The sequence below is a fragment of the Vombatus ursinus genome, unplaced genomic scaffold, assembly GCF_900497805.2.
Source record: "Vombatus ursinus unplaced genomic scaffold, bare-nosed wombat genome assembly UNPS02005459.1, whole genome shotgun sequence".
In the NCBI taxonomy this organism is placed as follows: Eukaryota; Metazoa; Chordata; class Mammalia; order Diprotodontia; family Vombatidae; genus Vombatus; species Vombatus ursinus.
In genome coordinates, this window is record NW_020945237.1 from 8,165,810 (window position 1) to 8,182,408 (window position 16,599).

The 16,599-nt window shown below is 41.0% G+C and overlaps 1 protein-coding gene across 1 annotated transcript in view; it reads right to left on the reverse strand.

Annotated features, from left to right (window-relative positions):
* Window positions 1-14,153: 14,153 nt before the first annotated feature.
* The window catches only part of RSU1 (Ras suppressor protein 1), a 219,787-nt gene continuing 217,341 nt past the window's right edge, over window positions 14,154-16,599 (reverse strand). Inside the window, exon 9 of the mRNA XM_027847963.1 lies at window positions 14,154-14,655. Within this exon, the coding sequence (XP_027703764.1) occupies window positions 14,553-14,655 (103 nt within the window). The 3' untranslated portion in view covers window positions 14,154-14,552. The remainder of the gene's footprint in view (window positions 14,656-16,599) is intronic.

A 16,599-nucleotide genomic window follows, 5' to 3' on the forward strand; every position in this document is an offset into this window, starting at 1 on the left:
TTTAAGCACCACCTAATACAAATGTACATCTTTTTTATTTCAACCTTTGCTAATGCCACATATGATTTTAAATTCCACTCATTTGCAAATCTCTGCTGACAGTCTTTCCACCACCTCCTCCACAGTATTCCAGCAGTTGAGAGGCTAGATTTCTTTTGCCTGTGATTCTTTTTCTTTCTCCTCCTTCTTGCCCCTCATATGGTAGAGACCATTGACTCAACTTGGAGGTGAAGATGGAGGAAAGATGGGTAAGCATAGTAGGGCATTTCTATGCATTTCAACAGGTTTTGAAGTCTAGCCCTGGCAGCTACAATTCAATCCTACACTTGGTTTTTCTCCATCTAGGGACTATGGTAAGCCCTGGATAGAAGGCTCGATGGAGTCATAGCTGCATTCCCTGGCCTTCTCTAAGGCTTGGTCAAGTATGAAGGGCTTTAATTGTGGCTAGAATTAGCCACTCCCATGTTTCTTCTATTCAAATTGCTGAGGCACCAGCTCTCCCCAAATTAAAACTGCTGGCTGGATGCTAGTTACATCACTCTTCAACTTTGATTTATTTCATTTTATTTCCTCTCAGACCCTTAGAGCTTGGTTTGGATAGCATAAATGTTCTCCACAAAGTTCTATTCTGATGCCTCATTCAAGCCCAGAGGTGACTCTGAATTCCAGAAATGTATGAGCCTAGCCCTACTAATAGGGTATGTGAACCTGCTTGGGCTCAGCAGAGGTCATGGCAACCCATGAAAGACAGAAAATGTGAAATGATCATGTAAGAATATTAACTTAGATCTTGGTACTCTAAATGTGAGAGCTTTGCTCAGTGATGGACAAGTGGACATACCTGAATTGAAATACTATCAATCTTGATATTCTCTCTATAAATGAAACTAATAGACAAGAGGAAGTAGCCCTTGAACAAAAAGATGGCTTACAAATACTCCCTGAAGAAGAAAATAAAGGAGTTGGTGGAATTGGTTTTATTAGCATCCAATGAAAAAAAGAAGCATATTCCAGACACACTTGGTCAATTCATATCAAGGGCAGTGCTCATGACAAACATTTGCAAAAAGACCATCATGAAGAGAAATGCAACTTATGTGCCAACATCTGTTAAAGAGGCTGATGGGGTAGAGAAATTTTACAGATATCTTGGTAAGACGCTCTAAATGTAATCATTTTAATACTGAGTGACCTCAATGCCAAAGTAATCATAGGGAGGAAGGACCAAAAAAGTTTTCCAACTTTTAAGTTAGAAGAAGCAAGAAAGGCTAAAGTAGAAGAAGAATGGGAAATAGTGTTAAATCAAATAAAGATGGAAAGAAGACCTGGGCTGGACCAAGTGTACAAAAAGGAAGGTGATATTATCCTGGAGGTGATACAATTTTGAGGGCACTGAGGTATTGGCTCTAAATATATCATGTAATATATAAATATATAAATACATCATATATATGATGTATGATATAACTTATGTAGTATATAATAATTATGTTATATATTATTATATATTATATATAAATATATAAATATATCATAAACAGGGAAGGACATGCAGTTAGTTTTTTTTTTTTTGGTAGGCAATGGGGTTAAGTGACTTGCCCAGGGTCACACAGCTAATAAGTATTATGTGTCCGAGGCTGGATTTGAACTCAGGTTTTCCTGAATCCAGGGCCAGTGCTCTATCCACTGTGCCACCTAGCTGCCCCAGGACATGCAGTTAGTGCAAAAAATATTTCACCAAAAATGGTCACTAAGAAAATTCGAGTAACTACTGATTCGCAGGCTTACTTTCCCCAACTCTACAACACTTCTATGAAAATAATCTACATGGATATTGAAGATATCTTTGACCATAAGATAAGGGAAAAGATAGGTTTTTGTAATCTGTTTTAGAGCAGGCCACATCTTTAGAATCACAGGATTGACTGAAAGGTGCCAAGAATATAAGATCTCTCTGCACTAGCTATTAATTATCCATCACAAAGGATTTGATTTAGTATAGCAAAATTGATGCCTTCAACAAGAAGTCTTCCATACTTATGTAAAAACACATGGAGGAAGTGGGATACTCTATAGACAGTGAGATTCTTCAGATGAGTCTCTTCGCAGATAGCATTGCGTTGATTGCATCAAGACCCAAATCACTGCAGAGCTTCCTAAAAGAGATTTTTGATTCCTTAAAAGAGGGCAGCCCATCTATCCACTCAGAAAAAAAAGAAACTAAGTGGACAAAGAATGCTTGCTGTCCAAACTGCGTTATACAGTTTGATCGACAACCCATAGAGTTGTTCCATCCATGTACATAACTTGGACAGTCAGTGAACAAAAATTTATTAAGTACTTCCTATGTTCAGTGGATACAAAGAAAGGTTAAAAAAACAGTTCCTGCCTTCAAGGAATGTACATGCTAATCAAAATAACTAAGTACACAGAAGATATATACAGTGTGGAAGAATGTAATCTGAAAGGAAAAAAAGCATTAGCAGTTGGAAGAACTGGGAAATGCCTCCTGAAGAAGGTGGAATTTGATCTGGGAAAGTAAAAGATGAAGGGAAGGGAGCAGAGCACTCCAGGTACGGTGATGGATTGGACATGTGTTGTAAGAGTGAAGACTAGGATGACAAGGAACCTGGCCTGGATGACTGGGAGGATGATGGTGTCCTTGACAGGCAAAGGAAAATGTGGAAGGGGGATGGGTTTGCTGGGAGTGCAGGGAAGAAGGAAGCCAATGAATTTTATTTTGGACAGATTGAGTTTTTCATGCTTTAGGGGGAAATCTAGTTAGAGATATCCAAGAGTCCAAGAGTTGGAGATGCATGACATCTCAGCAGAAAGATTTGTGACAGACTGAGGATGGACAATGAGCTGGGCTGAGAATTAAGAAGGAGAATGGATCAGGAAGTTGCACTATGCTTTTAATGACCCCAAGGTTCTCCCTGAAACAAAAACGTATATTTTTAGCATCAACATTCTTCTAATGATCCCACATGGACTGTGAATTATGAAATACCAGTCTCTAAAGAATTAATATTACAGGTCAACTGAAGGGTAATGGAGAGGCACATTGGAGGTGGGCGTGAGTAGGTTGCAACATGTTACCCAAGAAGAATTGTGAGGGAGAACCAGAATAAAGAATGTCATCAGAGAGATGCATATCTAGCAGGGGAGGTAGGCTGGGCATATAGTGACAGTGAGGGATAACCACAGCCCATGTACTCTACTGCTATCTGTGCAATGCCAAGGAGAGATCCCAGAGGGAGAATTTATTGAAAGATATGTACAAGGACAACACAGGATGAGAAACTGTAGATCATGACTGTGATCTACATTACTGGAGGAAGGACCCACATGGATGAGATGAAGGGCCCTCAGACTACCGGAGTATTGCAACCTTAGAGGGAAAATAGCCCCATCATTCACAGATTAGGCTAGAGAGTCCAGCTAACAAAATATGTCTCTATTTGGTTAATTCCAATGTAAGGCAATTCAGAAATGTAATTCTTTGCAGCCATGTTATCTTCCAAAGTTGTGTCAAACTCTCCATTCTGTTTGGGTAGCCATTGGCTCTATCTGGTCTTTCTGTTGTTATTCCCACTCACTGGGTTTTATTCTTCCCTCAGATGACAAATTTGGATGAACCCAACTGGAATTCTGCTTTGAGACTGTCAGTAGTAGCACTTCCTGCTCCACTACTCCCCGCCCCAAAGAAATCCATCAAAAGCCTTGGGTTCATGCAGTATAGTGGAAAGAGTATCTACTCTTGAGTAAGAGGATCTGCGTTCAAATCCTGTCTTTGATGCTTACTACCAGTGTGGCCTTGGGCAAATCACATAAATGCTGGGCTGTAATTTCCTCATTTGCAGGTTAGACTAAGCAGCTTTTGTGGCAACTGTAGCTCTAAATCTATGACCATATGTTCCAGCTACTTGTTCTGTGCCCATTCTCCTCAAGTTCTGAAGAAGACTATGTGTACACAATTACTAAGCCACCTCTCCTGTACCAGGCTCTCTCATTAGGCTGGCTTGGCTCACAGTCAAACCCACAGCAGGGTGATAGAATTGAATGTGTTGCAATATGTCAGGAAGGGCTGCTGCTGTGTTATTATCAAGCTAATAATATTTTGCATTTATATGGCCACCCAGAGGACTGCCCAGGCATTATGCCTCATTAATCTTCACAATATCTCTCTGACAGGAGGCAGGTACTCCTAACATACATGAGTTCCAAGTGCAGATGAGAGTGGTCTCCCTTCTGCCTTCCTCTCACTTCCACTAGACTAGCAACTGGCCATAGATCATCAGATCAGAAGTTGTGAAAGCTGGGTCCTGGTCTCTAGGTTGTCATTCCCTTTCTTTCCTTGCTTCCTTTCACATTCCTTCCCTTACTTCCTCCTTCTTTCTTTCTTTGATTTATTCATTGGTGTATTTCGATTTTATATTGCAGTGGTTTCTACAAGACATAAAAAGTTAAGCAAAACCAACCAATCCAATGACAAAGACTGACAGAAGAAGCAACATTCTGTATCTGTAGCTCCCCACTTCTCTACCAAAAAAGGGTAGGGGTTTCCTTATCATTTCATTTGGGCCAGTGTTGGGTGTTATGATTATACAGTGTTTGGCTTCATTTTATTATTTTTGTGTCCATCATTGTGTGAATTGTCCTGGTTCTATTCCATTTTTTATCAGTTCATTCAAGTCTTTTGCCACTGTCTACATGATCCTGGGCAAGTCACATTCCATCTCAGTGTCCTTACATATCAAACTACAGTGTTGGGTTAGATAGTCTAGGGCTTTTCCATTTCTACTATTTGATTGTTCTCTGATGTGTTACTCCAATGCCGAGATCTATTTGAAAGGAGGAGAAATGGAGAAAAGATGACAATATTTTATTTCCCAAGACTTTGATTAAACTAAATTGGCTGAGGAGGGAACTCACATCTTTCTACTCCTGTCTCAATATATAACAGCACAAGTTGCTAACAATATGCAAGGAAGCACTTCTTAGGAAAATGTGAAAAATGCAAATATGGCAGGAACTCTTTTATAATGCATACATATGATCTCTACTTTATAAAGTCAGTGATCTCTGTTCTGCTGCAGTCAGAAATCATAAAGTAAAAATCAATGAGCTTTCCATGAGGGCTTATGTCAGTGCCCTTGAAGAGTAAAATGACAAAATAAGAATTATCTTGTAACAAAAATATCATTAATTGATTTAGTGTACAGCTTCTGCACCTAATTGTATTTTTGGGTTGCAGTTATACTGCTGTGGAAAATAATAATTATATGAAGGAGATTGCTGATAGACATGATGTAATGATAAGCTTAATTTGTTCCGGATTTCTTTCCAAAATGAGTTAACGAGCTATGCTAAATGTTTAGAAAACCCCTGGACACAGAGCCACACCAAATTCCCTTTTCTTCAATTCTTAGTTGACGATAAAGGTTCAGACCTGTATCACAATGTAAGGACAAAAAGACTACTAGCTTGCTATCTCTGGTCAGTGAAGGTGATAACTAAGCTGACATTGCTAACCTCATTGTTCCTAGAGGGGTGCCAGCTGACAGAGTCCATCACTCCATAACTGTTGCTCTGACACAGTTTGTAAAATTGTCACTACCAAGAAACGGCTTTCAGAGGACAAATGGATAATGACACTACAGGACATTTTGTAGGTAGAGCTGACAGTGCCAGTCTGGAATTGAACTGAGGTCTAGACGCAGGATGAAAACATGCCAAGGTGTTTTTTTTTTTTTATTATTAAAATCAGTTATAGCACTATTCCAAGAATCTCTGGCCTCATTGGTGGGGGTATGTTCTCCAATATTAATTATTTCAACCCATCCTTATCATGTCATTCTGGGTCACTTTTGCTTATGTCCATATGAGGTCCACTCAACATGCTAGGGACTTCTTCTAGAGCTGGAATTCATAGCCTGGGGTCCATGGCCTAGTTTGAAAAATATAGAATTGATTTCTTTTGTATTCATGTGGATTTTATTTTATGCATCTAAAAACATGATTACGAGAAGGGGTCCATAGGTGTTACCATACTGCCAAGAGGTCAACAGTACAAAAAGCGGTTAGGAATTACTGCTACAGAGCTCTTGACATGGCATAATATCAGTGAATGAATGAAGCATTTGCTAAGCACTTACTATATACAGAGCATTATGCTGAGTGCTAGGGAAACAAACAGAAAGGTGAAACACATCCATACTCCCAAGGAGCTCACTTTCTAATGGGAGTGACAATATATGGAAGGTTTTAGCTACAACTCAAATGGAAATTTCTCATAGTCCTTAGAGGCTGGCTACAAAGCAGATGCTAATGCTCTCCTTTCCACTGATAGAATTATACCAGTTTTTGATGTTAAGCCATTTGACAGCGGCAAGAAATTTCTTTTATGGGTCTTCAATGAACTATCCACTGGTCAACCCCTGCTCCTGACACATGGCCAGCCTATTTCTTTTTTAGATATATTTTGTTCATACACTAATGGGGGGAAATAATTGCCTGCCACAACTTTCTGAACTCATTGAAGTATTTCATAATTCATTCAACACTGTGCGCTGAAGTCTCAACCCACCAACTATACATGTGGTAGGCAACAGAAAGCATTTGTTGAAACTCACAAGGAAACCATAAAACAAAACAGCAATGTATGATGGAAAGACCATTGAATGTGGAGTGAGAAAATCAATATTCAAGTCCTGATCCTGTTAGACATAAGCTGAATGAGTTTGGGCATGTAATTTCCAGCTTGGGGGGGGAAGGGAGCAGTTTGCTCCTAATGAAGGGGTTAGACCAAATGCCTTCCATTTCTAAATCTTATGAACTGAAATGTTCTGTTTGGAATTATATTGGGATGGTACTTTGTACCATGAGCTATGTTGCAAAAAATCAAAGACTTATTTTCCTTATGAAACTGTAGAAAAGAATCTTTTCCAGACAACAAAGAACACAGTAATATCTGTAAATCAGCAAGCTGGGCAACCACTTTTTCCTATTGACTTTTCCCCCATTTTTGGCCTAAAACTTTGGATGAGAAACGGAATGGGAGTTCAGCATGTCAGTTTACACCTCTGAAAGAAATGGGAAGTCAGCTTAACAAGGAAGCCAAGGTCTCCCCTCTTCTCTACTGCTTTACCCCCAAAAAAGACAATGCTATTTTTTTTTTCTTTCCTACAGCAATTGAAGATACACGACTGGATATGAATTACTTTGGTTCTTAATTGGTAGAACTGATGCACCAAGAAGGCTCAGAGGCCAGGAAATCCCACAGGATTTCCCCAGGAGGACCTTGTCAAGTTTCAGGCTGATGTTTTAGCTCCAAGTTCACTTTCACAGAATAGTTCTGGGCCAACAGTATGTGGAAGGAAGACTCCAGACAGCTGCATGAACTCCTACCCTTAACCCTTTGTTTTCTATTGGGGCTCAACGAGCATGTTCTTCGCTGGGCTTGGGAAGGGAGGAGGACGCTGAAATTCTGAAGGACACTCAATGGCGTAGAGCCCTTTCCAGTTTTTATGGAGGGAAGTGTCTACCTTTCAGTTAACTTCTGAACTGGCCCATACAAATATGCAGAGTGACCAAGTCCAGAGCCATGCAACAGGAGAAGGCAGAGCCCTAGCCTTTCTGAATGTACCCATTAATGAAAAGCTAAACCCAGACAACCCTCTCCGTTTATTTCTCACAGCAGGAATGAACTGAATCCTCTTCATCTGTGCAGCTTTCACACATCTACAATTTAAACGAGCACACTCTCACACCATTTCTTCAGAAGAACAAGTGTGATCACCCCTACACCCCTTCACAAAAATCCTTTCAGTTACTGCTTTAAAATAAAAAAAAAGGGCACACGGTGCACACACATCTTGGGGACAGAAATGGTTAGGCGATTGCCCAAACTAAAGACCAGCTTAAAGGCAAGCCCTTAATGAAAATGTTTGCTGGGCCCCTGCATTGTGTGGGGGCACTTTGAAAAGCAGCTTTTTGTTAAACTCCTCAATGCACAATGACAAATAAAAGTAACCCACATGGGCCAGCGAGATTGTCTGCTTTGTATGGAATTGATATTTTGTGCGGTACTCTGGGGGAGTTATGAATGGAAAGAGAGCGAGATGGGAGGTTGGCATTGTATTTCCTTCCCTGCTTTCAGCTGCTGGTCGGTAGAAATCTCTTTTCTCCTGGGGCGGGAACTAGCCCGTTTTGCTGACAACACCTGTAAGTAGAAAATGCCAGTTTCAGATTGTACTGGAGCCAGGAAAGTTTCAGGATGTTGGGGCCTAGAGACCTGGGGAAACTGAACAGTGTGAGACATGGAGGATGGGATGTTTTTGTCTCTGTGGAGGTAACTTGATCTCCCCTCCTCTAATCTCACCTCCATATTGCTGTCAAAGTGATGCTGCTAATGCACTGGTCTGGCCTCGTGACTCCCCTGCTCAAGACACTCCTTTGGCTCACTTTGCCTCTGGGATGAAATACAAATGTCTCAGTTGAACATTGGAAGCTTTTCACAATCCGGCTCTGGGCGACCTTTCCAGGCGATTACAAATCAAGTCTACCCAAGAACCCTATTGAATTCTATGCTCTAGCGAAGCTGGCTCAATGGCTGTTCTCTGCACATGGCATTCAAGAGATAGAATTATCTCTTGCCTCTATCTTTGCCCATGCCATTTGCCATGCCTGCAACTGCTTTCCCTCTTCAAACCTCTTCCTCTTGGAACCCTTGGCTCCCTTCAAGGCTTAGCCAAAGGAAAAGTTCAATTTCCTATAAGAGACCTCTCCCAATCCTCTTCTCTACTCTTCTGGTTATCTTCCTTTCCTATATATTTAGCAAAATACTTACTTATCATTGTATCCCACCCCCTATACCCTACCAGCCCTGCCACGAATCCAAGCTTTTAGTATCTCCTAGATCAATCCAACTGAATCAAAGGAAGCAACTTAATCTCATCACTTTGCCAATTCCTGTTCAAGGAAGCAGCAGATTCCCTAGCTACCTATTTATGAGAAAGTTCCACGCCCAAAGTTTAGGGAGCTTCATCAGACACCTTTGCATTTCAACTGACCCTTCATTGTCTAGCTCACTAAACATTTTAAGCAGCTCAGCCACTAGCTTGCAAGGAGACAACGCTGAGTAGTAGAAACAGTTCTGGATTTGTTTGGGGGACTTGAATTCAAATCCTAGCTCTGTCATTTACAAGCTTTGTGCCTGTAAGTAAGCCCCATTACTTCCCGAAAGCCTGGGTTTCCTCCTTGGTTGTAAACTTTAAAGCACCGTTAAGAATGAGTTACTGTAGCCCAATCTTTGGCAGTTCACTACACCTCCCAATATATGTCCATGTTTCTTTATGTGTAAAATGAGAAAGGTCCAGTAAATTGGAGATGAGCTACATATACTCAGTGGATCAGTGGAGCAACAAAGATACAGATAGTGTTGCTTACTGGAGGACACACATACACAGAGACTGGACCACAGCTCATCTCCTACCTCCACATTTCAGAAAGGAAGATTCTACAGGCTGTTTCTGGCAGGGTACCATTCCTCTGATGTTGTAATGGTTTGATATATTACAATTCTGGAAAAGGTATGAAAAGGTCATGATTGTTCCTAGAAGTGAACTCAGTGTGTGTTTTGGTCAATATATGTGGCCATCCAATGGAAGCCAGCTTTCAAATGTCATCTTAATCAAGAACAAGAACCCAAGACAACATAAACCAGAGAGGCAGCATTGCTAGAAATGGAATAATTCTGTACTAACCTGGACATCACAACTAAAACACATGCATAAAATGGACATTTTTAAGACCTCAAATATGGAAGAGTTTCAATTTAACAGACTATTAGGAACCAAATGGACTGTCATTTATTATGACTGGTAGCCTTGGACAAGCCACTTCCTCTCTCAGGGGCCCTTGGTTTCCCCATTTGTAAGATATAAGGGCTGAAATTAGATGGGCTCTGAAGTACCTTGTAGGTCTGAGTATATGATCTTATGATTAAAGTAGTCACAACAACCAGAAATAACATGCACAACTAGTAGGCTGAAAACACAGGTAAAGACAAATATTTGGAGTTAAGTACACCTGAATTCAAATCACCTCTCTGATCATTATTGCCTATGTGACCTTGGATAAATCTGAATCTCACTACAGAATGATGGGAGTTAGAATACATGGCCACTGAGGCCAATTGCTTCAAGAACTAGCAAGGTCTACGATGTCACTACTCCGTATTTTGTTGTTTGTTTGTTTTTTGGAGGCAAGTGACTTGCCCAGGGTCACACAGCCAGTAAGTGTCTGACGCTGGATTTTAACTCAGAGGGTCAGTGCTCCATCCACTGTGCCACCTAATTGCCCTTACTATCCAATAATTCAACGGTATGTGCTCCTACAGGGTACCAGTTATTATGTGACAAAGGCTTTAAATAACACATAGCCCATGATAATAACAATCATTTACAAATCACATTTCATAATTATTCTAATGGTTTCCAAAAAAACCTCATAAAATTAAAAAAAAATTACTGCTGGAGAGAAGACATGAGGGAGATGAAGAAATTGTTATGCTCCTATTAGAGAGGGAGAAATACATGCCTACCAGTCAGGGCTTAATTCTAGGTCACGCAGCAAGTCTGGGTTAGATCAAGGGTCAAAAAATGGGAACTCTTAACTGCCCACCTGCTACTTTATCTGCCTTAGGCATAACTCCTTAGAGTATCTCCAATTTGGTAAAAATCAATAGGCTGTATTTTAAAGTCCAAACACTGTAGCTGTCCCAAGAACATTTGGAATTTGACTTTAATATGGCCTCATTCTTCAGGGGATCTCATTCATTCTTTGAGTTCAAAGCAGGAAGATCAGCTTGGCAATGGACTTTGAGTAAAGCTGTTTATTATATAATGATTAGTAGTAGGTACAGTGCGTAGGGTTGGGACCACTAAGTAGGTGGCATTTGGCCAACAACTATGAGAAAGGCAATGATGATGATGCTGATAATGATATTCAGAGATCATTTTCCTTTGTCGGGAAATGGGATCAGATCCCAATAAAGTCAAACTTTTAAGTGGGAAATTTTGAGGAACATGTTTGTATATGACATACACACACACATATATAATTTAATAACACTCTACTCACATTGAACTAGAGAGAGCTATATGGCATAAACTCTCCTGAGTCTGAGGTTTAGTCTGCATGACAAAGCGGAGGACAGAGAAAACTGAGATGAAACACACCCCCGTTGTCTTTCCTGATTGCATAAGGGAAGACTCCGTGGCCAAAGGAGGTGGCTGGCTATCTGATTTTTTTCATGAGCAGACCCCAGTAATATCTGACATGATTGTTGCACTGAAAGGTCAAGCTTATTATCATCCACACTACCAAGCCCACATTAAAATCCAAAGCTCAGAGCATAAAGCTAACTTTTTTGCAATGTGGTTTTTATTTCTAATCTAGACATGAAGGAACTAAGATGCTCAGGCCTCATTTTCAGGGACTGCCCTCTTTTCTGTTTGGTGACTTCAGTGATTCAGGTCAAACTGGTTCATTTTATCCTGTAAGACATTCCTAACTCCTGCTGTAAAAATCAAGAATATTTTTTTTTTTAAGTAGAGCTTCTTGATAAGACAGAGACACAATCCCTGCCCCGTCCCATTAATTACTTAATTGCTAGCAAATGGCCCAAGAGATTTAGACATTGAAAAGAAATGAGGCTATCACATAAGAAACAAAAAATAAAAATTAATTAATTAAAGAAATCTTTGCCATGTAACTGCTCTCCCTCTAGTCTACCACACAGAGTTGCTGTTAGGACCAAATAAGGGAACACATATAGAAGTGCTTTGAAACTTCTGAATTGCTCCAGCACTTTTAGGGTTACTATTATGGGAGCAGGCAGCTCCTCCCTCCATCCAGTTTCATGGGGTGAGATGAGGGAGGCGGGTCCTGCATCTGGTAAAGTAGGAGGGTCTGTGGAAAGTCATGGAAAACTGGGGATTAGCCTTAAAACAGGATTTCTTAACCTGAGGTTCATGAACTTAAAAAAATCAATATAATTAGTTTCCTTTGTAATCCTATATGTTTTATTTTGTGCAATTACAAACATTCTGAGAGGGCAGTCCATGACATGAAGGTTAAGAACTGGTGCCTTAAAAGAAAGAGGCATAGGGAGACAAAGCAAAATAATCAGTGCAGCAGTAGCAGCAGCAGCAGCACCTGTGGTTTTATTCAAGAATTTTTCGGTTTGCCAAACTCTGTCATTCATTATTCCATTGAATCCCCACAACTCTGTTAGGTAGGTACTACAGGCATTATTATCACCTTCATTGTAAAGATGAGGAAACTGAGGCTCAGAAAGCTTATGTGACTTTACTGTGAAAATACAGCCAGATGCCAGGTGGGTACCTTATTTCAAGTATAGACGTCTCTCCACCACACCCCTGTTGTCCTTCCTGATTGCATAAGGGAAGACTCCATGGCCAAAGGAGGTGGCTGGCTATCTGATTTTTTTCATGAGCAGACCCCAGTAATATCTGACATGGCTGTTGCACTGAAAGGTCAAGCTTATTATCATCCACACTACCAACCCTACATTAAAATCCAAAGATCAGAGCATAAAGCTAACTTTTTTGCAGTGTAGTTTTTATTTCTAATCTAGACATGAAGGAACTAAGATGCTCAGATGTTAAAAGCTCATTTCAGCATCACAAGAGAAACATGAAGCCACTTTATTTAGATTTTATTTTTGCTTTGTTTTAAAACATAGACCCAAATTTCCTAATCTGCATACTACCCTGAGCATGCCTAATTTAACTTGAAGACAAAAGACTTTGCCGGTGGAGCATAGCTGAGCATCTCTCCCTTTTCCCACATCACCATCAGTGGAAAACAGGTTGATGTTTTTTTTAAATCTGATTTTACTCATGCTAAGGCAGACAGTGGGCCTAGAAATGTCAATTCCACCTTAGCTATGACAGAATGAATGGGCACCTCGAGATCTCTCTACCTATCTCTGCCACTTTGTAAGAGAATTCATTTAAGAATATATGAAGTTGGGATTCTGTTAGGTGGCTTTGGTCCTTCGTTCAGTTACAACTCATCTCTCATCAAACTGGGTTTGGCCTCTGACTCCTTGCAGGACAACAATGGCTAGGTGGATACAGCACCGGCCCTGAAGTCAGAGAGGAACCGAGTTCAAATCCGGCCTCAGACCAAATGCTTGACACTACTTACTAGTTGTGTGACCCTGGACAAGTCACTTAACCCCAATTGCCTAAAAAAAAACGTGAAAGGAGAGCAGAGAGAACCTGGGGGAAAATGGGTCCTGACATGAGTCAATTGGGGAACGTCTGCTGCATCTCCAGATACCTTGGCTTGTGTTCTGCTGTGTTAGGAAGCAGGAATACATGTAAATTATAGTAATAACATCTGCCTATATTTATTTGGTTAAGCAAACAATGCATGGTTTTTGTTGATAGGGACTGAAACTGCCAGTCACAGCTAGGTCTGATGACCTCACAAACACAGTCCCTGCCTTGACGAGAGTGGCAGCAAATGGGCAGACCCACAGAACCCCTCCTCTGGCACCAAGTCTTCAGAAGGCAGCTCAAATGCAGGGAGTTTTGAGCAATGACAGAATGTGTTCTTTTCTACCAGTCACTGGCAGAGGCTCCCATTTCTTCAGATAAGAAAGTTGCTTTCCAAAATCGTTTGGCAGAATCTCCTAGAGACTTGTTTCTTCTGCTTCTTCCTAATTTAGAAACAGTCTTTCAAAAAAAATGACATCAATGTGAGAAAAAACTAACTCTGATTTAATTTCCTATTTTTTTCATGGAAGACTTCAGAGTCTATCTCCTACAACCACTCAAATATCATGATAATGCTTTAGGGGAAAAAAAAATAAGTAAACAAAAGTGTGTATTCCCCGAGATCCCATTATTCTGAGTTCTATTAAAGAAGCAACATGTGATATGAAGAAAAGATTTTATTAAAATCATTTATAAGTAAAATGAACATAATATTTTGGTGGTACAAGGACACTGATGAAAGCACAAGGGGGGTATATATGTATGACTTAATAGAATAAAAGCCATTATAAATGTGTTAATGTACACATAAATAGAAGAATGAGCAGTGTTAAGCTGTAGTAAACAGTTACATGGCTTTAATTTTTCTTGATAATATGGAACTTCATGATTCTTATTCAAGGATTTAAAAGCACAGCCTTCTTTGGAATTTGCAGTCAAAACAGATCTTGGTTTCCTTTATTTGGCACCTCTAATAGCACAACACAGAAACAGGTACCTGTTTCAGGTACAGAAACAAGTCCAGCATCTTCCCAAAGGACTAAAATGCCAAGGGAATGGGGGTAGAGGTTAGAGAACTAGAAATAGTGTGTGAGTGTGTGTGTGTGTGTGTGTGTGTGAGAGAGAGAGAGAGAAAGACAGAGAAAAAGAGAGAAACAGAGAGAGAGAGAGAGAGAGAGAGAGAGAGAGAGAGAGAGAGAGAGAGAGAGAGAGTAAAAAGCATCAGTCCACGCTAAATCCTTATTTGTTCTTGGCTGTCAGGGGTTTCCGGCTGATCTTCTTTGATTTGTCATTATTCTTCTTTGGAGGCTCTGGGTTTGCCTGCATATGTCTGCCATAGAGGCTGCAGAGAAGACAGAGATATAAAAATATGAGATGTAGTCTATTCAAATAAAACAGGCTTCTACTGGTCACGCTTTAAACAGCATACCAATCTCCAGAAATACTTAGTCACCCAGCCAAAAGGAAAGCAGGAGAGGTCACTTCTATTTTCTCTGGGTCACTGGTTTTTTTTTTTTTTTTTGAAACACACACACACACACACACACACACACCCACACCCACACCCACACCCACACCCACCCACACACACACACACACCCCTTGAAGCATCTGGATTTTATGTAGGGGTGAGACTCCCAGAGCCCAACATTTGCAGAACAGGGTAGGAGAACAGCAAATAAGGAATTCTTTCTCCTCATGAAGACTGCTGCGCTGGTCTAACAGGGAACCAAACTCCAAGGGCTGTGAGTGTTTAAGTCGGCAATGACAAAAATTGGGTTGAACTGGGGAGATAGAGTGTCCATTTAGAGAAAAGTGAGCATCCTCCCTAACCAGAAAGCCCAGGGGCTCGGTAATGTGACAGAGAGCAATGGTGTCAGAGGTGGCTCCTGCTGTTTCCTCATGATTGATGGTGCTGGGAGAGCTACCAACACATCAATGGCACATTAATAAGGCCCGCTGATTAAATGTTGACAAAGTATCCTACAATTAAGGTGGATGGCATTCACTGCAAGTCTAAGCCAGTTCCATGGCTGGGAGGATTCAACTGAACACCAGATAGTAATTAATAGATAATTTATGAGTAATCCTGATTAAACTAAATTAAAAGCCGGTCTAAAATAAATATACCTCCAACTTAACTTGTTATTCACATAAGCTGCTTTTTTGGAGAAGGGCTCTGTGGGTCCCTCAGTACCTCCTCAGGAAAGGCATGCCATTTTCTCCTTGCTGAATTTCAGCTGTACTAACACATGCCTGTTGACATAAATGCTGGTTCCCCGAACAAGGTGTCCCCTGATAGGATTGTCCTCTCAGGTACATCTGATTCCTCTGTCCTAGCACTCTGCCAGATGAACTTCTGGCCACGAGCGGTACAGAGATTTTTATTTATTTATTCATTTATTCACTCATTCATTTATTCATTCATTTACTTGTCTGTTTGGTTAGGTTAATGCCCTCGGTGCGTCTTTCCCCTTGCAGTCCCTGCAAACAGCTGTGGCTAACAGTTTTAACGTCGAGTCGGAGGCTTCCTGGGTCTGGAACACTCTCCCTACTCATCTCTGCCTCCTCGGATCCCTAGTTTCTTTCAAAGTTCAGATCAACTGCCACCTGGTTCCCGAGTTCTTTCCTGGTACCCCACCCCACTCGCTAATGCCTTCCCCTCTTCCTTTCCCCAATTACCTTGTATTTACTTTGTATACACTCAAGAGTACTTGCTGTTTCTCTCAACAGAATGGAAGCTCCTTGGGGGCAGAGGCTGATTCGATTTTGTCCCTGTATCACAAGCCCCAGCAAAATGCCTGGCAGCAACTTTTTGCTGATTGATGATTGGGGGGAAGGGCTTGCACTTTCTCTTGAGTAGGAAAGCCAGGACCTGAACATTATTTAAAAGCATGTGGAGTGGTAGTGATAGTGAATTCAGAAGTCTAAAACTGCCTGGCCTTAGTGTTGTTCTTCATCAGGAAACCTGAAAGCACTCTGTCCACATTAGTACCTCTGTGAAGCAGATGAGAATCACCTTTCCTTTGAAGGCTCAACAAGAGCTGAGTGAGCTGTCCAGCACTTTCATAGTGAGTCACAAGCAAAGCTCCAAAGAACTGAGGAAGATGAGCTGTGCTCTTCAGTTGGGTGTCACTCTGAAACACTTCAGGACAAGCCTCTCTGGCCTCAGCCCTGGCCCCTGGCTCAGCACACCACGGCTCAGAACGTCTAGCCAAACAGACTTTCTGCTACTGGCACCTGTGGATACCCCAGCTACCCTAGAAAACCTAGGGGTGGAGGAGCC